General features: G+C 37.8%; 1 protein-coding gene and 1 pseudogene across 1 annotated transcript in view; one reads left to right on the plus strand and one right to left on the minus strand.

The window, feature by feature from the left end:
* Window positions 1-24,001, plus strand: part of APAF1 (apoptotic peptidase activating factor 1) — a 79,822-nt gene that overhangs the window by 42,553 nt on the left and 13,268 nt on the right. Inside the window, 7 exon segments of the mRNA XM_040637354.1 lie at window positions 1,774-1,935; window positions 6,730-6,861; window positions 9,327-9,452; window positions 11,737-11,856; window positions 14,158-14,274; window positions 16,538-16,663; window positions 23,574-23,693. Coding sequence (XP_040493288.1) covers window positions 1,774-1,935; window positions 6,730-6,861; window positions 9,327-9,452; window positions 11,737-11,856; window positions 14,158-14,274; window positions 16,538-16,663; window positions 23,574-23,693 — 903 coding nt within the window.
* On the minus strand, window positions 3,352-6,085 carry LOC103660139 (annotated as a pseudogene).

The following is a 24,001-nucleotide window of genomic DNA, read 5'->3' on the forward strand; positions in this document are numbered from 1 at the left end:
CCTTCAAATCAAATTAAGACTTCTCCAAACTTAAAAGAAAGAAATGTTAAAAGTCTTCAGGGACAGGATTTTGACTTCATGTGTATCAAAATGTGATTGTAGAGCACAGAGCACTAGCAGCGGGGGAGAGACATTATTGCACTCTTGGTGAGAACTGCCGTGTTTGTGGGCGCTTTCCCACAGCGCTGTTAAGCCAGTATCGTTAGCTGGTTCATGCTGATACAGTGACAGGTAGTAAGCAGAGGTCCTGCAAAATGATGTTGGATAACAGCATTTCAAGGTCAAAGTCTTCTAAAGCTTTTGCCTTCTGAGAGGATCAAGAACTGTAAAATTATTTCCTGTCCCAAATGGCTCTGTAATCTTCTAAGCATTTTGCAGGGTATCATGTTGATCAGCATGTGTTTTTCAGGCCCTGTTGATAAACCATTTCAAAATGTGAGTTTTATTTAAAAATTGCCATTTAAACACACAAGGGCCAGGGTGCACATGGGCCCTTGATATAGTGAGTGACTTACTCAAAATCAAATGCTGGTATTTACTTGGTCCCTTGATACGTGGAATTTCACCACTCATTGGATAGGAGCTGAAGTCAGGTCCAGATGCAGAATGCAGTTTAGACAGATTTAATGAAATTGGCTTGTGTTAGTTTTTTTTTTTTTTTCTTTTTAGGCAGTGGTTTCTTTGTTTTTTATATTAAGAGGGAAACAGTATGATTTCTCATATATCCTAGTTGACGTTACTGAAGCTTCTGGCTTTTATATGGAGGGTTTTTGTTTTTTGTTTTTTCTCTCTAAGTATCAAGAAAGGCTATTTTAGTACCTGATGTCTCTTGCTTCATCCAATTTTGTTGCAAGGGGAAAGGTTTTGGTATTGGCTATATTCCTTAGTGTATATCATACGTCTCTAAACTTGAGAGAGATTTAAAAATGTGCCTGGTCAGACAAATCTGGTTTTACCTTGGAGCTGTGCTTTGGAAGCTGAGTTAAAGCCTCAGAAACAGCTTTTTTTTCTTTTTCCTTTTTTTTTTTTTTTTGTCCTTGCCCTTGGCCAACCCTTGGTCTGGGCATGGCAGCCGTTATCACTCTGTGAAGCTGGGTTGCTGCTCAAGGCCCAGGGGAGTGAAGATGGGTCTTCTTGAAGGCCTTTTTCTTTTGTGCTGTTCAGGTGGCTCTGCTAGTCAGTGAGGTTTAGAGTCTTTTGTATCCTACTTCTCAGGGTCCAGTTTTCGAGCTCCGTCTGGCCCCGCCAAACACACAAGGTGTCTTGCTTCCTTTCAGCATATTCTTTATTTTCTGTTTTCAGGGACTTCCTTATGTTCCTGGGTGCTCTGCTGGGTTTCTAACTTGGTTTGAACTGGGCCGTGTGTGGTGTCCAGGCTGTGCATGAAGTGGATGGGAACTTCATGCCTGGCACAGCAGAGGGCAGCAGTGGCCAGTTGTGCGTCTCCTCTTGCCTTTCTTCTACTCTCATCCTTACTGTCAACACCTAATCTGTAGCCTCCTCCACAGCATGCAAGGAATTTTTAACATTTTATTTAGTTTTACATTCTGCATTTTGCATTTCAAGCAGTGCTTCTAGTTTTTTTTTTGTTTTTGTTTTTTTCTTTTTAAGAAGGTGCTGAATGAAGCTGGAGTACTTAATTTTTAAAGTCATGCATAAGAAAACAATTCATTAGAAAAAGTGAATATTTGCATTTGATCCAGGTAGAATTCTAGAGGTGTGATTTGAGATTTAAACAAACTTAAACAGTTTTTTTATTTTTGTAATCTGAAGCTTTGGGATGTGAAATCAGCAAATGAGAGGAAAAGTATTAATGTGAAGCAGTTCTTCCTAAATTCAGAGGAGCCTCAAGAGGATATGGAAGTGATAGTGAAATGTTGTTCATGGTCTGCTGATGGTGCTAGGATAATGGTGGCAGCAAAAAATAAAATCTTTGTAAGTATCAGTATTTTAACAAGCCAAAATTAGCCTGATTTAAAGAAAATGAAAATGTCAGCTGATTTTTTGCGTTGTACACTGTTTATTGATATAATGAAAGTATAGCTATATGATTTTGGGCAGTCTCCCTAACTTCATAGTTCTCAGAACTGTGTTTCAGGGGATGTCAATAGGCTTTGTGAGGAAAGGTCTCCATGGTCACACAGGTTTGGGAAACATTATGTGTTGTTTTCCCCCGTTAGAGTCACTCAGTATATACCAACATGTAAGGCCTCCAGAAGTTCTGTAATACAGAAATAATTTATGTTAGTTAGTCCAGTGTTTCTCAAGTTTATTGAAAACATGGAATATTTTCTGCAATTTTTTTTTTTTACAATTTTAAATACATCGGTTTAGATGATTTTCAAAGTGTTTTCTTTCTTTCTTTTTTTTTTTTTTTTAAAGATTTTATTTATTCAACAGAGATAGAGACAGCCAGCGAGAGAGGGAACACAAGCAGGGGGAGTGGGAGAGGAAGAAGCAGGCTCATAGCGGAGGAGCCTGATGTGGGGCTCAATCCCATAACGCCGGGATCACGCCCTGAGCCGAAGGCAGGCGCTTAACTGCTGTGCCACCCAGGCGCCCCTCAAAGTGCTTTCTTACCCCTAAAATTTATCAGGATTTGGTGACTGTGATAGAAATATTTGTTAACAACTGAAGAATATTGTGAGACTTTTGTAATGTAAATGAGGACAATATGTAGAAATAGTGAATGACAAAATGCTTTCCTTTTTTTTTTTTTCCAAATGTAATAATTGCTTACATTTGTAGTATTCAGAGTGCTCTCACATATTATTTCTTTTAATATAACTATCCAAGGGACACAGCAGATAATGAGGCAGTTGAGGTTCAGAGCAGCCAAATAATTTGTCCCACGTTATACCATGGATTTGGAAAGGTAGGTATTCTGATTTATGACTCCGTGACGTTTCATTCAAATAGTAATTTTTAAAGACTTGAATAAGAGATATTACAGTTTTATTTTATTTTCAGCTTTATTGAGGTACAAATAAAATTTTAAGTTGTTTAAAGTATACATCGTGATGAATTATTATTTGTATGTATTGTGAAAGGATTCCTCCCACATGGAGTTAAATAATACATCTATCACCTCACATACTTATTTATTTATTTATTTTTGGTGAGAACATTTAATTTCTGCTTTCTTAATTTCACTTATACAATACAGTATTATCAACTATAGTCACCATGTTATATGTCAGATCCTCAGACCTCATTCATCTTCTAACTAAAAGTTCCTATCCTTTTACCAACCTCTTCTATTCTCCAAACCTGAAATAGTACAATTTTATTTATTTATTTATTTATTTTACTGTGAATGTTTTATTTAATCTTTTTTTTTTTTTTTTTTTTTTACTGAAACTCTGGGAACTCAAAGTTGACATCCTTGCCCATGAGCCTCTTATGGACACCAGAGAAGTTTCATCCTTATGCTCCACATTGTTCTGCTGTGCTTTACCCAAATGAACTTTTATGTGCCAGCTGCCATCCAGTTTCACACGGATTCTCTTGCCCACAATTTTGCTTGGCAAAACCAAGTCCTCCAGGATTGTGTCATGCAATGGCTGTCATGGTGTGGCTCCTGGGGCACTTTACTTAATTTTTGTATGGCTTTTTCAAGTTGGCTTAGGTAGAATTCTCCTCTGAGCAATAAAGACAATGGGCTTCCCACTCAACTTTTTCTCCAATTCATGGACTAGGATTTCCTGGGAAAAATTTCAGTAGAGAAAGGGGAACAAAGATGGTAATAGCTCTCTGACCACCACCCACTTCAGTTTCCTTGGTTGCTGTTATATTCAGCTCCTGGAGCTGGGCTTTGAGGTCTGAGTTCATCTCCAGCTCAAGGAGAGCCTGGGAGATGCTGGACTCAAACTCATCTGGCTTCTTGCCATTGGGCTTCACTATCTTTGTGCTTGAACAGAAAATGGCCTTCTCCTTGGTGAGAGCACTGACTGAGGAAGAGGCCTAAGTCTCTTGAGAGCTCCTCAAATCCCCCGAGATAGTGTGTGTATGTATGTGTGTGTATGTATATATATATATTATGTGTGTGTATATATATACATATGTGTGTATATATATGCGTGTATATATATGTATGTGTATGTATTTTTATATATATATATTTAAAGTAGTCTCCATGCCTAGCGTGAAGCATGGTGCCCAATGCATTGCTTGAACTCACGACCCTGAGATCACGACCCGAGCTGAGATCAAGTCATCCACTTAATCAACTGGGCCACCTGATAGTACAATTTTAAAGAACACAATTGAAATACACCACATAATTATATAAATACTCCCTGAGGAGCTCTTTATATTATTATTGATATAGTTGCTGTGACCCTTTGATCTTGGGTGCTTATGGTTTATATATTTAGCACAAAATTAAAAATATCTTCTTTTGTCTTAAGTTAAAATTTGTAGGAACATAAAAGGAATCATTGCATTTATAAGATTTGAAGATTAAATTTTTTTTGTTGTAAAATGTATCTATGTAAAATTAGCCATTTTAACTATTTTTTTTAAAAGAGAAGGACTTTTTTTTTTTTTTTAAAGATTTTATTTATTTATTTGTCAGAGAGCACAAGCAGGGGAAGCAGCATGCAGAGCAGGCAGAGGGAGAAGCAGGCTCCCTGCTGAGCAAGAAGCCCAATGTGGGACTCGATCCCAGGACCCTGGGATCATGACCTGAGCTGAAGGCTGACGCTTAATCGACTAAGCCACCTGGGCATCCTGGCATTTTAACTATTTTAAAATGTATAATTCAGTGATATTAATGATATTCATAATGCTGTGCAGCTATCAACACTATTTTCAAAACTTTTTCATCACCGCCAGCAGATACTCTGTAACCAAAAACTAATAACTACCCATTCCTCTCTGCCTCTAGCCCCTGGTAACCTTTATTTTTTTATTCTTTCTTTATTTATTACAAAAAAGATTATTTATTTGAGCAAAAGAGACAGCATAAGCAGGGTTGGGGAGGGGCAGAGGGAGAGGGAGAAGCAGACTCTTCACTGAGCAGGGAGCCAGACGTGGGGCTTGATACCAGGACCCTGAGATCATGACCTGAGCTGAAGGCAGACACTTAACTGACTGAGCCACCCAGGCTCCACTGCCCCCCCCATAACCTTTAATCTATGAATTTGTCTATTCTAGATATTTCATATAAGTGGAATCATATAATATTGGTCCTTTTGTATCTGGCTTGTTTCATTTAGCATAATATTTTTAAGGTTCATACATGTTGTGGCATGTACAAAACTTCATTCCTTTTTATAGCTGAATAATATCCCATTATATGGATATACCACATTTTGTTTATGCATTCATCTGTTGATGGACACTTGGGTGTTTTCACCTTTTGGCTGTTGTGAATAATGATACAGTGATCATGGTGTACAGGAATCTGTTTGAGCCCCTGCTTTCAAATCTTCTGTATCCACACCAAGCAGTAGAATTGTTGCATCATATGGTAATTCTAAATGCAACTTTTTTGAAAAGCTGTATCATTTTATATTCCCACTAGTAGTGTACAGGAGTTCCACTTTCTCCTTGCCAGCACTTGTTATTTTCCATTTTTCAAAACATTACAACCATCTTATTAGGTGAAAGTGGTATCTCGTGGTTTGATTTACATTTGAGTTTGATCATTTTAAAAGATCTTTTCCACTGAGATAGGAAAACAGCTTTATATTACATGAAATGCCTCTTTGTTTGAAAAATCTTGACTGGGTCTTTATTTTATCTGCTAAAATAAAGCTACCCTAAAATCACCCTTAACTGCATGTCGATCCCAATTTTTTACTCTTTGGTCTCTCCATTCTCCTCTTATTTCTTTTGAACTCCTTTCTCTTAGCCTACTCTGATTGTTAGGTCTTTACTTCTTAACACCCAATAATTAAAACAGCTGCCTATTCCATACTTGCTAATTTCCTCTGTCATTCTCCACCATTAATTTTTAAGAATGACCTGTCCTGGGAGGCATTTTAAGTATGGCTTCCTGTCTTTTGTTCTTGGCCTCTGATGCTGTGCTGCTTACATCTGTGCATGCTTGAAGGGCTGTGCATTCACTAAACATATTCATGGCTCCTACTGGAAGCTTTTTTTTTCCCCCCTGGACTATGCCTTGGTCTTAAATCACAATACTATATATTGGTATAAATGTTTTTAATCATTTGGCAAAAACTTCAGAAGAATATATTCAACATTTAAAAATCTTTCAAAAGTTGAAATGAAGCTTGCATTATTCAAAAATAGCTTTTTTTGGTTCAGAATGGGAAAATGATCATAATGGAGTAATTTGATAGCTCTGAAGAGAAATAGAAATAGTTGAGCTAATTTCATTTTAGCAAGACTCTGTTCTATATTATTTTGATCATCTTCATTTATGAATATCCATTTTCCTCTTTTGAATAAACAAGCATTCAGGAGAACCGTTCTGTATGTTAATTTGGCTAGTCCATTCATTTATTCACAAAGGTTTTATTTCTCCCTAGGCCAGCTTGAGAGATTATCTGTGATAAATTTTTCTGTATAGGAAACATGTTTCAAGATGAGCAGTATTTTAAAAGTATGTGTGTATTGATTTATATCTTATTTATGACTGTCAATAGTTATGCCAGTTATCAGTAATTGTATTTTTTCAGGACTTAAAAATTTAGATTCATTTTGAGTATAGCTTATTTTTAAAAGTGTTTTACTTCATAGATACCTATTTTATGTTGACAGCTTTTTGACATTCATACCAGTGGCTTATTGGCAGAAATCCATACAGTCCATCATGGCACCATCCAGTATTGTGACTTCTCCTCCCTGCAAAATCATTTGGCAGTGGTGGCTTTGTCCCAGTGCTGTGTGGAGGTGAGTAGTTCACTTACTCTGTGAAGTTGGGTCTCCAGAGGTACAAGGATGCCAAAGAATGGGCTACTTAAACCATTAACTACTGAGGATGTTTGAGAAATAATAGAGCGTTTTCTTCACAGCATAATGACCTGTAGCTTTAGGATATTAAACTGTATAGCCAGCTTTATTACTTTAGCAGTGATTGAAGATTTGATTTGATAGTATGACAGGGAATGACAGTATCATTCACCAAATATTTATTGAATGGCTAGCGTGTGCCAAGTTCTGGGGAAACGGTGGAATGAACACTGGTTTCCTAGGCAGAAACATGGTATCTCTTAAATAATATGAAAGAAAGGATCTTCTGTAAAAGAAAAGATGAGAGATGAGTCCAGTTCAGATTTCCTAGATCGCTGAGAAGAATAAGACAACACTTCAATTTAGAATTGGTTAACCCTAGGATGTTCATTGGTAAGCACTAATGCGTAAAATGACTCTTATAATAAATTGTTCATATTTGTGATTTTGTACTTATCTGATAGATTTTATATTCAGAGTCTATACCTAACTGGTCCTGGAAGAATTTTACCCAGTGAATGGTTATATTAATTTTTTTCAAAAACAGTGAATTCCTGATTTTTTTTTTTCCCCAAAGACGGATTAGTTTTTCCAAGCTTTGTTGCTACTTATTCCTTGACTGGGTCTTATCATCAGGTAATTTGAAGTTCCTTGTGATGACAGTCCAAGCAGGTGGGTATGGGCCTTTATCTGGAAAATAGAGAAATCCACTTGGTGCACAGGCTCTCTTCAAAGGAAGCTTGACTACTGCAAGCACTTCTTTAGTGTTCTGTGCTTATTTCAGCAATTTTTAGTGAGTTTGACAACTTTGTTCCTTACTGCAAAGCTGTTGGGGGAGAGTTTCTGAGCTGTAGCCCGTCAGCATGGAGATACAGATAAGATGAGAGTGAGTGGGTGTGCTGTGTAATCTCTACTTAATTCCAAGTACAGAAGCAAGTATAGTGCAACTAACACTGAAGAACTTCCCTGCCAAGAATCTACCCATTGGAAGCATAGGCAGTGAGTGTGAACAAACTCCAGTCCTGTTTGAAATGGTGGGAAGAAGTAGGGTGCTGTGGGTGGTGTTCTCTTCAGCGGAGTCCTTGAATTGAAAGATTCAGATGTGGTAGGAGATCTTGCACCTTACCTGTAGATCTTCAAGGTAGATGTGGTTGGAAATTTCCTCTTTCTGGGATTTTGTCAGGATTTTAAGGAGGAGTAGAGGAGCAATTCTTCTTTCAGCCTTTCCTGTCACTTCTAAAATCCCTATCCTCTGCTATTAGAAGCTCCAGGAAACATTGTCTTTTTTCTTAAAATAGGAACCTGATTTTGGGGGCTCTGAGAAATGATGGGGAAGGACAAGAAAGAAAAAGGGAAGAATTTTCAAGGGAGATTTTTTAGTTATGGAACCAGGTTTAGCTCTTTATGGCCTTTAGCTCTTGTATGTCCACAGGAGCTTGGACTCTAGTGATAAGGCAAAGAAAATTTCATACAATTAATTTACAACCATAGAACTCACTGATTGAAAACCACTGGGCATGTGATGAAGTACTTGTTTTGTCCATGCTTGTTCTGAAATTATAAAGTTAGGTCTGTCATTCAGAGTGTAATGAGAAGAACTCAGGCACAAATGGTACTTCATTAGACTGGAATATATTTGAGTAATTTACAGCAGAACTCAGGACAAAATACAGCCAGGGTGGCAGACATTGACAATTCATAATAAGCATGAGTAACAGAAATGTGTACATGTACAATTAGCATATTCATTTATTGTAGGGTTTTGCCATTAGTTGAGTATTGGATGACAGTGGAAAATAGTCTATTTTTTAGATAAAATGTTTGCATGATTTCAAATCAAAGCTTTTTAAAAAATTTACTTTAATTTTTATTATTTTTTTTAAGATTTTATTTGTCAGAGAGAGAGACAGAGACAGCACAAGCAGGGGGAGCAGTAGGCAGAGGGAGAAGTAGGCTCTCTGGTGAACAGGGAGCCTGATGTGGGACTCGTCCTGGGATCATGACCTGAGACCAATGTAGATGCTTAACGGGCTGAGCCACCCAGGCACCCTTATATATGCTCTTCTGTAGAAATATGTATGCTCTTTGCTTATTTTCTGTAAACAGTATATCCCGGTGACTAGCTATGATCTGGGTGTTTTTACAGTTAGATAATATTCCATTATGTAGTTTATTCCGTCGGTTCCCTGTTGATGGTCATTTGGGTTGTTTCCAATTTTTTTGCTATTAAAAATAAGATGCAGTGAATAATCTTTTGCACAAGTCATTCTGTGTTTTTGCTAGTTTGTTTTTGGCCTATATTCATAGAAGTGAAATTACTGATTTACTTTTGCTATTTTCAATATTCTTGATATGTTCAAAATGCTTATGAATGTGATTTCCTATATGCTGTGTTTATTCTGTAGTTGTGGAATATGGACTCGTGTTTAAAAGTGGCTGATTGCAGAGGACATTTAAGTTGGGTTCATTGTGTGATGTTTTCTCCTGATGGATCATCATTTTTGACATCTTCTGATGACCAGACAATCAGGGTGAGAAATACTGAGATTTTCATTTTAGGCATTGATGTCTATGTCTAAGAAACTAAGAAATTGATGAGCAGTATTGGGGGAATTAAAACAAGAAACGACTCTATTAATATTTATCCTTGAAAAGTGCTATTACATGGACTATAACAGTCTCATTCATCCCATACATGTTCATTGAGTATTACCATCAGCCAGATGCTAGAGAAATCCAGTGATTAAACTGTGTTTTGATTAATTTAAGTATATTACTAAGTAATATATTGACTTAATTTTTGACTCTTTTCTCCACTTTAAATTTCCATATCTAATTACTTGCCAATTCTAATGGATTCTGCCTTTCCATTTTCTGTCATTTATTTCTACTTTTTTTCTTTTCTTTTTTTTTTTAGAGGGAGACAGAGAGAGGTGGGTGCGGGGAGGAGAAGAGGGAGAGGAAGAGAGAGAATCTTAAGCAGCCTCCACGCCCAGTGCAAGCCCATGGCAAGCCCATTGCAGGGCTTGATCTCACAACCCTGAGATCATTCCCTGAGCTGAAATCAAGAGTCAGATGCTTAACCAACTGAGCCACCAGGTGCCCCTGTTTCTACTTTTTCATTTCAAGTTTAGGTGCTCATTACATGTTGCCTCTCTCTCTTTTTTTTTTTTTTTTTTTAAGATTTTATTATTTTTAAGTAATCTCTACGCCCCACATGGGGATCAAACTCACAACCCTGAGATCCAGAGTCGCACACTGTACTGACTGAGCCAGCCAGGCACCCCAACATGTTGCCTTTCTTAATGTATTAGCCTTTGCCATAGTCTTTTCTTTCTTGGTTTTCTACATGCTGCTTTCAAGGTATTTTCTTTGTGTACAATATAGTCATGTCATTTTTGTTCAAAAACAGATAGTGGTTTCCTTGTCTACTAAAAGTAAGTAGGTACTCCTAAGTCTACACTGAACTTCTCCACAGTATGGCCTCATTCTGCTCCAGTCTGTCTTTTGGTTTATTCCTATAGGTAACCTACACTGGACTGCTCACATTTTCACAATACCCTGTATTTCCCTGCTTCTTTTGCTTATATGGTTTCTTTTTTTTTTTTTTTTTAAAGATTTTATTTATTTATTTGACAGAGATAGAGACAGCCAGCGAGAGAGGGAACACAAGCAGGGGGAGTGGGAGAGGAAGAAACAGGCTCATAGCGGAGGAGCCTGATGTGGGGCTCGATCCCGTAACGCTGGGATCACGCCCTGAGCCGAAGGCAGGCGCTTTAACCGCTATGCCACCCAGGCGCCCCTGCTTATGTGGTTTCTTATATTTGGAGTACCCTGTTTCCCTGTCTCTCTCCTTGTTGAAATCTTAACAATCTTATATGTTCCCCCAAGTCTTCTACAAAGCCCTACCTAGTATTCCATTTGGGGGAATTTCTCTCTCCTTTAATGTCCTATAACTCTATGTCCTTTTCTTATGGTACTTATCTACTTCGAATTTAAGTACAGATTTGCTTTACTTCTCACCTTCAGTACTTCGCTGCTCCTCCAGCTTGTTCACACGTCTTCAGCTGTAGGGTCTTTGAGGCCAGGGACCCTGGTTTATCCCTGTTGCATCTAATATAGTGTTTATACACATCGTAGCTGCAGTTTTTTTAGTATTTACTGTATGCTAGACATTGTGTGAAGTACTGTATTTTGCTAATTCTCACAGCAGTCCTTTTTGCAGCTGAGGAAACAGTCACAGGAAGGTTGAGTCAGTTCTGCTTAAAGTGCCAGTCTCAATAAACAAACCAGAATGTAATTCAACTCACTGCTTCCGTCATCAAGAAAGTCTTGTTAAAAAAAGATTAATTATATCACTAAGCATTCCATTTTCTGTCATTTATTTCTACTTTTTTTTTTTTTTTTTTTTTTAGAGGGAGACAGAGGCTGACAGTGTGTTAATGATATAGTTGATTTACATTCTGGTACAGGCTCCTTATCTTGGTATCAGACAGTGTGGGGACTAGTAGTTCTTTGAGTAATACTGGGTTAATAAGAAATCTGCCCAAAGTCACAACTTTAGGTGGAATGAGAGTTCATACTTGGGCATTTTGGCTCTAGCACCCATCACTCTTCACACTAACTACTACTTGTTATAGCATGTAATTAACAAATATTTGTTGTTGAATAATAATCTAATAATTGAAAATTTTCTAGCATCATAGGTATTTTGAGTATGAAGCATGTTTTGTATCTTGCTTTAAGACTAAGCCTTCTCTTTACATATTTCAGGATATGGTTATCTTATTTTAGTTTTTTTGATCTCTTAATTAGCTCTGGGAGACAAAAAAAGTATGTAAGAACTCTGCTATAGTGTTAAAGCAAGAAATAGATGTTGTGTTTCAAGAAAATGAAGTGATGGTTCTTGCAGTTGACAATATAAAACGCCTGCAGGTGAGTATATTTTTTAGAAAACAATTGGGAATATTGTTTTGGTTGAACTCACGATTCACATTTTTCTTGTTTGGTTTTGAACTTGGGATCAGGCATAATTGTGTAGTATCTAACATGTGCTCAGTACGTATTAGTTGAATAAATATGTGGGTTTTGAGCCGAGGTTCAGATATGCTCGTATTTAGAATTTAAAAAAAAGTGATACCTTGTCTCACTTCCTTCCTCTCCTGTTGGTATCTGTGATCACGTTCCTTGATTTGCATGGAGTCCAGGAGGAGAACTTGAGACAGACTGAGGGTAGGACAAAGCTTAACAAGCTGTAAAGCTCAGTGTGATGTGGTGGAAAGAACAGTGACTGTTCACTCAGGAGGTACAGGTATAGCTTAAGCTTTATTGTCAGCTAGGTTTTTATTTTTAAGATTTTCTTTGTCAGGGGCGCCTGGGTGGCACAGCGGTTCAGCGTCTGCCTTCGGCTCAGGGCGTGATCCCGGCGTTATGGGATAGAGCCCCACATCAGGCTCCTCTATGAGCCTGCTTCTTCGTCTCCCACTCCCTCTGCCTGTGTTCCCTCTCTCGCTGGCTGTCTCTATCTCTGCCGAATAAATAAAATCTTTAAAAAAAAAAAAAAAGATTTTATTTGTCAGAGCACAAGCAGGGGGAGCAGCAGCAGAGCAGGTAGAGGTGAGTGGGGAGCCCAGTGCGGACTCTATCCCAGGACCCTGGATCATGACCTGAGCTGAAGGCAACCGCTTAACCAACTGAGCCACGCAGGCGTCCCTGCTGTCAGCTAGTTTTGTGTGATGTTTGAGTAAATTGTACACTTCTCTGAGCCTCACTTTCTTCACCTGTAAGGTCCTTTTTATATTCAGAAGTCTGAGCTGGTTATAGGGTGAAGGTGGAACCCAAATTCTGGAGACAGATACATGGAAGTAAACTGTCTATGTCATGTGGTCATTTCTCCTTGTCTACTGTCAGGAGTTAGAGTCAAGGTGTGAGACACCCCTGTTTCTATATTTTATAAGTTTTACTATCATCCTTAATATGTTGATGTGGAGCTCCTGATGCCCTGTGTTCCTGGGATGAATTGGGGTGTGGAATTGAATGTTCATGCCTTGTTACTGATTTTTAGCAGACTTGGGATATTTTTCATTGCAGTTTTCTTGTCAAGTTCAGTGTCCTCATGTTTGTATTACCTTTATTAAATTTGTGCAACCTTTCTTTAATAGTTGTCATAACTGTGAGACTTCAAAAAGAAGTCTGACTATGAAAGTATCATTTTATTCTATGTCAGTGATTGTGGGAGAGTTTATGGGCTAGTTAAACTGACAGTAGTTCCATTTAAGTGAACAAAACAGTTTTTAGTCACTAGGAAAATGTGGAAACTGATTTTTGAGAGAAAGGAAGATAAACTCAGCTTTTAGCATTTTCAGTCTTCATTTTGAATATCTAATCAGAATCTGCTGGGTAAGATATTGTAAAATAAAGAGTACCTCGATTGATACCCTATAATCTTTGTACCTGAAACAAATATGACTGCTTATTTCATGTTGAAAGTGATTTAAGACTTTCAGATTGTAACAGAGAGAGGTAGCTGACAATTGATTTAAGCTTGAGATGTAATTTTCTGGGTCACATGTTTTAATCGAGTGATGAGACAGCTTTTATTAATGAGACTTAAAAAAATAATCGTTAGCATTGGTATGTATTACGAAGTTAGGCAATCTTAGTTTAAGCATTACAAGTCCCGTCACCCAAATTATGCTTATAGGTTCTTCTCCAAAGCTCCTTTCTCCCCCACTCAAAAAGGTAGAGAATCTTAATTTATACTGTTTTGTGAGCGATTTAGAGAATATAAAACCCATTTTTATTTGAATATGGCTTTTTATGTATCCTCAGTCCTGTTTCACTAGCCCCCTTGAAAAATATCTGAAAAATGTACTGTAACAAACGATAGCCCTATTAAAATGGGCTTTGTGAAGAAATGGAAAACCGGGTGTGGAGCTAGCTGTGGGATTATAAATCAGACAGATGTGTCTCAGGTGGTGGGCACAGCAGCTGCTTTTTAAACCTTTTAAAGCTCATTTTATTTTATGAAAATGTATTTGAACCACAAAAGTGAAATGAAATGAAGGCGTGAAGTGCTAAATGTAGCTGCTGAGACTAGGATAGAGCTTTGTTGTTCCCCAGGGAGCTCTTGTTGGTTATTTTCTGTTTCATTTTATTTTTTCAATTGAAGTCTGTTCTAAAGAACAGAAACTGCTCTTATAGCCTAATAACTAATTGTGCCTTATTTTTCATTAGCTCATTAATGGAAAAACAGGTCAGATTGATTATCTGACTGAAGCTCAAGTTAGTTGCTGTTGCTTAAGTCCACATCTTCAGTACATTGCATTTGGGGGTGAAGATGGAGCCATTGAGGTATTTCGTTCTAGTCTTCGGAGTCCTTCTGTGCAGGAGAGTTTTTTATTTAAAATTAATTATGTGTCTGGCATTGTAGCTCATACTAAAGAAATCTTCGTGTGGTATATATTATTCTTCTTTTAGACTAAAAATCTTACAGTCCTGTTGGTGGTATATTGTTCAGATTGTCTTTACTACTCTTCCTCATACTTTTTGTGTTTTTGTGTTCTTATTCTCTCTCTACCTGGTTGTTTTGCTGTTCTCCAAGTGTATCAAACACTCCAAGAGATTTAGCTATCTGTGCAAAGAGCATTTTTTTTCTCTCCTTAGCCTTTGGTGTAAGTTTCCATTTTGGTACTGATAAGGTTCATTGGGAATGTCTGTGCAGGGTTGCCTCATGCTTACCTGTTTCACCAACCCTTTCTGTTTTACTTTTGATATTAGAAGTATATCTCTTTACCACCTGAAATCCTTAACTTATTAAAGAAGACTAAATAAATTTTTAACAAATGCAAAAAAAGTATAATAAAAATGATTTTATCACAAAGCACATTGTCTTTAGCTGTATAATAGTTTTTCAAAGAACATTGATTGCTTCTCTCACTTTTTCTCACGCAAACTTTTTGGAATTATTTCTTAATTTATTGATTGTGGCAATGGCCACATTTATTTCTCTTTGGATTTGTTTTCATAAAGAAATACACAAATATTCTCTAGTCCATATTGCTCCACAAAGAGGAGACTATATGTTTATACACAAAGTGAAGAAGGAAGCATTTAGAAAGTGATGTCAGTGTTATTATATATTTGGCCATTGTGGCATGGATTCAGAGTTAAGGTTTTGTGGGGTTTTTTTTTTGTTGTTGTTGTGAAAATTATTGTGAAGGTGGTGGGTGCTGTACTGAAAGAAAGTATATTGTGGATGTTTTTAAGCAAGGGATGGTTGTGCATTTACAAGTGAACCTTAGTCTTCCCGCTCAGTCTCATCTCTCAAACTGGTGTATATTATTCAGTCTTAAAGGATCTTTTCATCCCCCTTTTCTTTTTACCTTGTTGCCAAACCAGGCCGACATTCTTTTTGTTTTTACTAAGCGTCTTGAAGGAAGCTATACAGATAGTTTGAGGAAATAATTCGCAAAACACACATGTGCTTCATCCATATCCCTGTCCTCCTCAAAGTCATCAAATAATATAAATAATATATAAATGAATCATATTTGGCTCTGTTTAATCTGTAAAATGGCATTTTCATGTGGTTGGGCCTAGTATCAAATAACAGCAGCTACCACTTTTAGGTGTTTATCAGTTTCTCTCATGGAATTATTTTAACACCCTGGATGTTAGGTGTTGTTATTCCTGTTTTACAGATGTCTAAACTCCTAGTTTCCACAACTTTCATTAAATCAGTAAGTGGCGGAGCTACAGTTCAAACCCCTAGGTCTCCGAGCCTCTGTGCTCAACTAGGATGCGAGTCTTCCTTTGCTGTACAGCAATTGTAAGATTGTGTGCCCTGCTCATTGGGGAAGGCTCTCACTCACACAGTTTCCCTTAGCTTTATGAAGGGCCTTTTATCAGACATGCAGGTTAGGTTTGAATTTCTACAATGTCCTATATTAGTATCATTTGTATTTTCCTTAGGCTTCCTTGAGTACATTTGATTTGGGCAAAAGAACTTTGTTTTGTTTTGTTTGTGGTGAGTTCACTTGAAAGCCTTTTTGACATAGTCATTAGTTTTTGAGTTCTGTTACCACTTTCTTAATCTCTGCATTTGGCATATTAGTCTTTAGCCCTTTTAAGTCTTCTTAATATACTTCCCCAGCCTACTCATATTTTCTTTCCTGTTACCTGTTTCCCTCATTACCCCCTATCTTTCCTTGTCTGTGTTGTTTTATAAAGAGCTTGCCTTGTCTCTCATCCAGATTTTTTCTTCTCTCTCCTCTCTGTTCATCTTAAATGTCATTTTCTTTTTGGAGGCTGAGTCCAGGCTGCCACTTGTTTGATGAATTGGGTAGTTGAGTTCTCAGAAGGGCCACTGGTTCCTACTGCTATCTGGTCATTCCAGGGAGTGTTTTATTTTAGGGTGTGTGTGTGCATGCATATGTGTGTGCTCCGCTTGTGCATACATATATACCAGTCATTTGTGTGCCTTTAATTAAAATGAAAGCACTATGAGATAGAAATTTTATGTTCTTCTGTAGTCTGATTTTATGTTTTTGGGGTGTAGTACCTGCGTGTTGCTGAATTTCTTGGTACTAATTTTCTGGGCATTTCTATTTTGAAGATTTTAGAACTCCTAAACAACAGAATCTTCCAATCCAGGATTGGGCACAAGAAAACTGTGCAGCACATCCAGTTCACAGATGATGGGAAGACTCTTATTTCAAGCTCTGATGATTCTTCAATTCAGGTGAGGGGAAGGATTAACTTCCAACATATGTAATACACTAGCAAGGAACACTTTGGTTGTGGCTCAGATCTGGTGTGCATTTTAAACATTTCTTTAAGATCATATTACTGTGGCCATACATTCAGATCGTACACATAGATTCGGATGAAACCCATTCATGTTTCATATTTTCCTGTGGGTGAGGCAGACAATTTGACTTGGGAAACTTCTACTGGAAGGTTGTTTATTTTGAAGGTCAAGGAGTCATTTGAGTTCCCCTGCCTGCCTTGGTATTTGGATTTGTATCAATAAATATACTTTTTTTGCCACATTTGTATAATTTCCCTTTACTTTTCTTGATAGTAGTAAAATCCGATTGAAATAAATTTTTATTTATTTATTTTTCTTAATAGAGAGTGAGAGTGCACACGTGTAAGCAGGAGAGGGGCAGAAGGAGAGAGAGAGAGAGAATCCCAACCAGGCTCCTCATTGAGCACAGGGCCTGTCACAGGGCTTGATCTCATTACCCTGAGATCATGACCTGACCCCAGATCAAGAGTCGGACACTTAACTGACTGATACACCCAGGCATCCCTCTGAAATAATTTTATTCTTTTAAGGATAAAATGTTTATTATAGGAATGAAATCCTATGAAAAAAGAATAGTTTGTCATAATGAAGGATTGTGGATACCGAGGCCTTAAGCCTACTATATATTCTTTTAAAAATTAACTTTGTGCACTGAAACTTTCATAAAAACATACTTTCAAAACTTAGGTAGTATTACAAAGCTCATTATGGAAAATAGACCCCCCCATTACTCATTCTCCAGAAGCACCTCTTTTTTTTTTTTTTTTTTAAAGATTTTATTTATTTATTCGACAGAGATAGGGACAGCCAGCGAGAGAGGGAACACAAGCAGGGGGAATGGGAGAGGAAGAAGCAGGCTCATAGCGGAGGAGCCTGATGTGGGGCTCGATCCCAGAATGCCAGGACCACGCCCTGAGCGGAAGGCAGATGCTTAACCGCTGTGCCACCCAGGCGCCCCCAGAAGCACCTCTTTTAGCTTCTAGATGTTTCTTTTGATATTTACCTCATGCCCCCATATCCCATTCTTATAATGTTACCAATTTCTATGTTTGAGAATTTACTGAAAATTAAGATGAACGTATTAAGATGAAAATTTAGCTTTTTTCCTTTTCCCACCTGTGTTACCTTTGACATATGCACACACTCTTTTATCAATCCCATTATCCTAATACAATTATGATAACATTTTGTTTAGGTCATTAATGTCATTATAACTAAGTAGACTAAGTGTACTATGAATGTGTTTTCTGCCTTAATGCAATTTAGGACAGTTCTACCTTTGCCTGGTTTGCAATTATTTTACCCTAAAATTTTGAAGACATTGTTCCATTTTCTCCCAAGGTTCCAAAGCTCATATTGAGACATCTGAAGCCATTCTGATTCCTAATCTTTCTCTCTGGAAGATTTTAGGATCTTTGTTCTTAGAATTTTGAAATTTCATGATGATGGGTCTTGGCGTGTATTTGTTTTATCCATTGTTTTCGATATTTGTGATCCCTTCTCAATTTGGAAACTTAATGGTTTTCAATTCAAATTTAATTTTTTTCTTTGATCCCTCTTCACCCCAGAATGCTTTCTTTTTCTCTAAAAATCATTATTCAGATAGTGGATCTCCTGGACTGATCATGTAATTTTGTTTTTCTACATTTCATCATTTTAAACATGCTCTATTTTCTGGGAATTTTCTTCAGCTTTCTCTACCAGTCCTTTCATTGAGTTTTTCATTTCTACTATTTATTTGTGTATATATGTATGTATGTATTTATTGAGAGAGTGCTGGAGCTGGGGCAGAAGGAGAGGAAGAGAGAGAATCTTAAGTAGGCTCTACACTCAGTGTAGAGCCCGACACAGGGCTCGATCCCACAACCCTGAGATCATGACCTGAGTTAAAATTAAGAGTTGGACACTTAACTGACTGAGATACCTGGGCGCTCCTCGTTTCTACTGTTTTTAATGCTGAAGAGTCCATTCTTCTTCCTTTTGAAGAACATTGTGTTCTTGTTTCATGGATGTAATATTTTCTCTGAGGATGGATGGATGTATAAATAATATAGAAATCATGTATAATTTTTTCCTCAAAATTTCATTTTTATTCATAGCTGCTATTTCTTCAAGGTGTTTTTTTCTGTGTGGTTGTTTTGGCCTTTTGTTTTAAAGGTCTTCCTCAGCTGTGTGGTGATCATTAGCTACCAGAAGTGACACTGAAAGGCTGATTGAAAGCTCTCTGTGTTGACTGAGACCTTTTCTGAAAAATGGTCTGAATGGGGAATCTTTGTCCATATCTTTAGGTCTTTTTTCCTGGTCTTGTCAGATTCATAGAGAGGAATCATCTTGTCTTTCTGCAGAGGTTATACATCTGGCTGACAGGTTCTTAGAGCTAAGTGGGGAAGAGCCCTAGAGGTAGGTGTAACGTGTCTCCTTGTTTAGTGTGTAAACCTTCATTTGATCCCCCTCTTCTCAAAACTATAATTCTGTCCTCAGTTGTGCTGGTACCCTTTAATTCAGAGTCTTCCTTCTGGCTTGCTCTCATTGCTTGGAGGAACATTTTCTGCACTTTACTCTTTTTTTCTCATAGTAACTTTGTTTGTATTCAATGACAGTTCTTTCCTTTTTTACACAAAATTAATTTTCCTGAACTCCTTGAAGGAGTGGGCAATGCCAACATTTCTAGCTTTGTAGCTCTCCAGCTCTTCCTCCTTTTGTTTTCATAAAGCATTCAAAATATGGCCTTGTTCCTATGATACTGCTGTGCCCTGTCTCCTTCCTTCATTTTTATTTAGACCTTCTCTTTCCTTTGCTGTCATTATCCTGTTCTACTCGATTTTGATTCTGTTTCCCGAAGTTTCTCCTCATTATTATAGTATTTGTTCTGGTTAATTTTGAGAGTTCATAGGTCCCAGACTGGTCTAGCCCTTCCAGACTTTTCTATAGTTGCCTTGTACTCAGTGTCTGTTGCTGCTCTCCCGCTGGTCCACTGCACTTTCCAGTGAATGTCACTGGGCTGTTTTGGAATTCTCTTGTTTTTAGTTCTGTCAGACTCTCCATGCTGTTCTCTGCTTCTTCCCATGTAGGTGCTGGGATGCAAGCCTTGCAGCTCTCGGTTTGTCTCTACTCAGTTGTATCTTGGGGTTTGTGGGGATACTTCGTCAGTTAACATGGTTTTGTTTGTGCATTTTTGGTTTTGCTATTTGAATTGCTTCGTCTGCTTTTAATGGAGGCTTCAGGGAGTTTTAAAAAAACTATGCCTGCATGGTTGCCATCTTCCCACAATTCCTCATAGTTCTGGTCCTCGCCCCACCCTTACTCCCACCTCTGATGTCCTCAGTGACCTCAATTTCTGAGCATTTGGTGAGTTCTGTAGTGTCTGTTTTGTTGCTTTTGTCTTTCTGTAATGCTTTTAGGATTCTGTTTTCTTGGTTAAGTCAGTTACCATTCTCCTGCTTTTCGGGCTCCAACATTTTTTTGTTTTTAGAGATTTTATTTATTTACTTGTCAGAGAGAGAGAGAGGGAGGGCTCGAGAGCACAAGCAGGGAGAGTGGCAGGCAGAGGGAGAGGCGGGCTCCCCGCTGAGCAGGGAGCCCGAGCCTGAGCCCTATGCGGCACTCAGTCCCAGGACCCCAGGATCATGACCTGAGCCGAAGGCAGACGCTTAACCAACTGAGCCACCCAGGTGTCCCAGGCTCCAACATTTTGTTGTTGTCTTCATTCCCATTCTCTTGACTTTGTCATTGTAATAGGGTTTTGGAAGTGAAGAAGATATAAATGCATATGTTCAACAGAAGTTACTGTTTTTTTGTTTAATACATATGTATATCCTATAGTAGCAATGGTTATAGTATTAAAAACTGTTTAGACAGGGCACCTGGCTGACTCAGAAGAGCATGCAACTCTTGATCTTGGGTCGTGAATTCGAGCCCCACATTGGGGTCGAGATTACTAAAATAAATAAACATTAAAAAGAAACTGTTTTGAAAAAAATATTTTTATGTTGTATCTTTGTGAGTTCTGTAGGATTGGAATGAAATTTGGTTTCAGTGAGAAACTTACTGCAGGTTCCCATGATACTGGTGTATTAGCTATGAAATTCAGCATGATATTCACCTTTCTTCCTCTCCAGATGGCTTTGAAATGGGTAAAACTAAACTACATCTGATGGAATTCTGCTGATTCTGCTGAGACATTGTATACTGTATAGATTTTCTGTCAGAAGCTAAATTCATAGGTTTAATGACCTGCTTGAACATCAGATATTCTCAGCCAGGGGAAGAAATAATTTCTAGGAATATTTTTAGGATCAGAGTTAGATTATTTTTAGAAATATGAGTTAAGTGGTGTTTCATCCTCTTTTTGTGCTCTATCCAGAGTACTTCTTACATTTAAAATTTTTTAATGAGTATACATTCATGTAATAAAACTGTTGGGGGGTATTTCCAAGAATTGACTAGTTGGGTTTTTGTTTTAATTTTTTAGCAAATAATTAATTGGAAGTTTGTCTCCCCCCCCTCCCCCCGCCACAGCATTGTTGAGGTGTGACAAAAATGTATATGTTTTAGATGTATGTGATGATTTGATATAATAGGTACACATTGTGATATAATTACAGTGATTAAGTTAATTAGCAAATCTATACACATGTCACATAGTTACTGTTTTGGAGGTTTATTTTATTCATCTTTGTGTCCCCAGTGTGCTTGCCTGGAATTTAGTAGGAGTTCAGTAAATCTTTGTTGAGCTAAACTAAAGGTATTGCCAAGATTTGCAAAATCAACTCACCTGTTTATAGCACTTAGAGTTGTGAAAATTGAGGTCTACCTATGGTAGTTTTTGATCCTTTCTCTTGAGTTAAATAAAGCCCAGAGAGTAGCCATGTTCACCTGAGCCAATGTATGAGAGTATATTGACTCTCTTAGATATAAGAAGATCTTCGGAATTTTTAAAATTTTAATTTTACTATTTATACCCTGAAAAAACTCTGTAGTGTATATGCATTGCAAAAATTATAGCTTATGGTACAGACATCCCCAAACTCAACCTTAATACATTTGGCTAATGCTGGTGGAAGTTTAGCTCTTATGTAAGATGATTCCGTTAGTACAGTGTGTTTGAGTCCAACAAAAAAGTGTCCCTGTCATCACTGCCTTATCAGAAATCTTCTGCAACAAAAACTGCTAAGGCTATTCTTAATCTTCCTTTAGCAATTGTCAAATTTTGTGTTACATCTGCTCAGGAACGCTCTCTGACTTCTTGATATGGAGGGCAGCAGTAAGAACTTAAGTCAGGATTGAACACTGAATCAGACACAGCTAGGAATGGCAGTGCTAGTCACTCAGGAAGAGCTGTTCATAGTAGCCACTATTTCTCTAGTCCAGTAAAGCCCAGAAAGTAGGAGAGAGCCAGAAAGTTCCTAGTGGAAATGGTCTGGGGTATTTTATGTTTAGTCGCATGGAATACCTTTCCTTTCTGATATGATTTGGGGAGGCAGGAAACCTCTCTTTCTTCCCCTTCCCCCAACATATCTCTTTGAGTTCTTAAAATGCTGAAATTCCTAATTCATTCTCTTTAAAACTCCTCTTACTTCCAGCTCCTCTTCTAGGGTCCCCTTGCCCTCATACAGATACCCTACTCCTAATATCCTGATTCTGTGAATGAGCACTTGGAGACAGGAGAGAGAGATCTGAGAGCCAGGGCTCAGTGGGTAGGGTGGCTGCTAAGTGTGGAGGATAAAGGAGTAAAGAAGGGGATAAGAGAACTGTCATTTCTTTTACAGTTTTGCCTAAGCCTGATAGGAAAAGCCTAAAAACATTTCTACCGTTGAACCTTCACCAGTCAGAAGCTTGACCCAGAATATCACTAATGTGCATACGTGTGGTGGTTGCTGATTTTTCTTTATCTTTTTATTCCTGATGTTAAAAAATAGAAGAAAATTCTGTTCCAGTCTGCCTGATTGCCCACAGCTCAGAAATCCAGCTTCATCAGGCCCACTGGGCTTGTTTTTTTGAATCTCTTCCCAACCTTTTCCCCCTGTTTCTTTTGTATGTTCTGTATTTCAGCCAGATTGAACTATGAACCAGTCCCCATAATCTTTCCACGTTTTCCTGTTGCTGTGCTTTAACTCAAGCATTCGTTCCCTTTATTCGGAATGCCCTTCTCAGGTTGTGAATCATACTTCCAGCCCATACATCAAGCCTTCTTTGAATGCACTGTCTCCATGGTTTCAAGTTCTTCTTCTCCCTTATGCCTGAGGAATTCTTCCTAGAGTTCCATGTGAAAAACAATGTACTGTATTACTTCTTCTGTCAATTTGAAGATTGCATTAGGGAATAGCTGATAGCTAAGATCTCTGAAACTTAGAAATTCCATGACTTAGTTTGAAGCTGCTCTGGTCAGCTGACCTTCCCTGGCAGAAGGGCCAGTAGGATTCAGTAGCTTTGGTGGAGCTAGGATCTTCAGTCTTGGCCTAGCTTGTGGGGCTTAGGAAATTGAATATGTAATAAAGATAATTTTCTCTGGAAAATTTAATCAGATGGTGAGCTCACTAGAATATTGTCGCTTTTGCCTATCTTCTGATATCATTAGCTACTCTCCAAGCAACTGAAGAAAATGAATTTTATTTAGGAGGAAAAATATTTTATTTTACTCCTGGTCAAGATAATTAATCCCAGCTTTTCTTCTCTCTGTCTGTAAAATGGGAATACTGTATTCTTTCTTGGTACTCTTCTTTGTTTTACTGAAATGCCATGAGGACAAAAGATGTTAGGCAGTTGAGCACATATTACCACACTCCTGCAATGGGATATCTTGAGGAGAGAGTTATAACAGACTTATTGCTTTGATATTCAGGTATGGAATTGGCAATCAGAAGAATACGTCTTTCTACAAGCCCATCAGGAAACAGTAAAAGACTTTAAGCTCTTGAAAAATTCAAAACTGCTTTCCTGGTCATTTGATGGAACAGTGAAGGTAATTTGAAACACAGGTTTCTTTTTTAAAAAAGTATCCTAATACTGTAATGATTATATTTTGAAAGCTGAAAGCAGATGGATGGTAAGTAACTACTTAAATTTTTAGGTCTCTCTTTTCTCATGCCTGTGTTCTGTTTACTGCATCACCTACATCTGCTGTGTGTTGATGAGCGTCTACTAAAGGGCACTTAAAGAGGTCGGAACAACCAGCGGGCTGAAGCTCTTGCTTTATAAAAGATGTGTGTTCCAGATGATTAAGCTCAGTAATACAAAATGTGCTTAAGAGTGTCAACTTCTGAATTTTTT

This window comes from Ursus maritimus, unplaced genomic scaffold (genome assembly GCF_017311325.1).
Source record: "Ursus maritimus isolate PB19 unplaced genomic scaffold, ASM1731132v1 scaffold_21, whole genome shotgun sequence".
Lineage (NCBI taxonomy): Eukaryota > Metazoa > Chordata > Mammalia > Carnivora > Ursidae > Ursus > Ursus maritimus.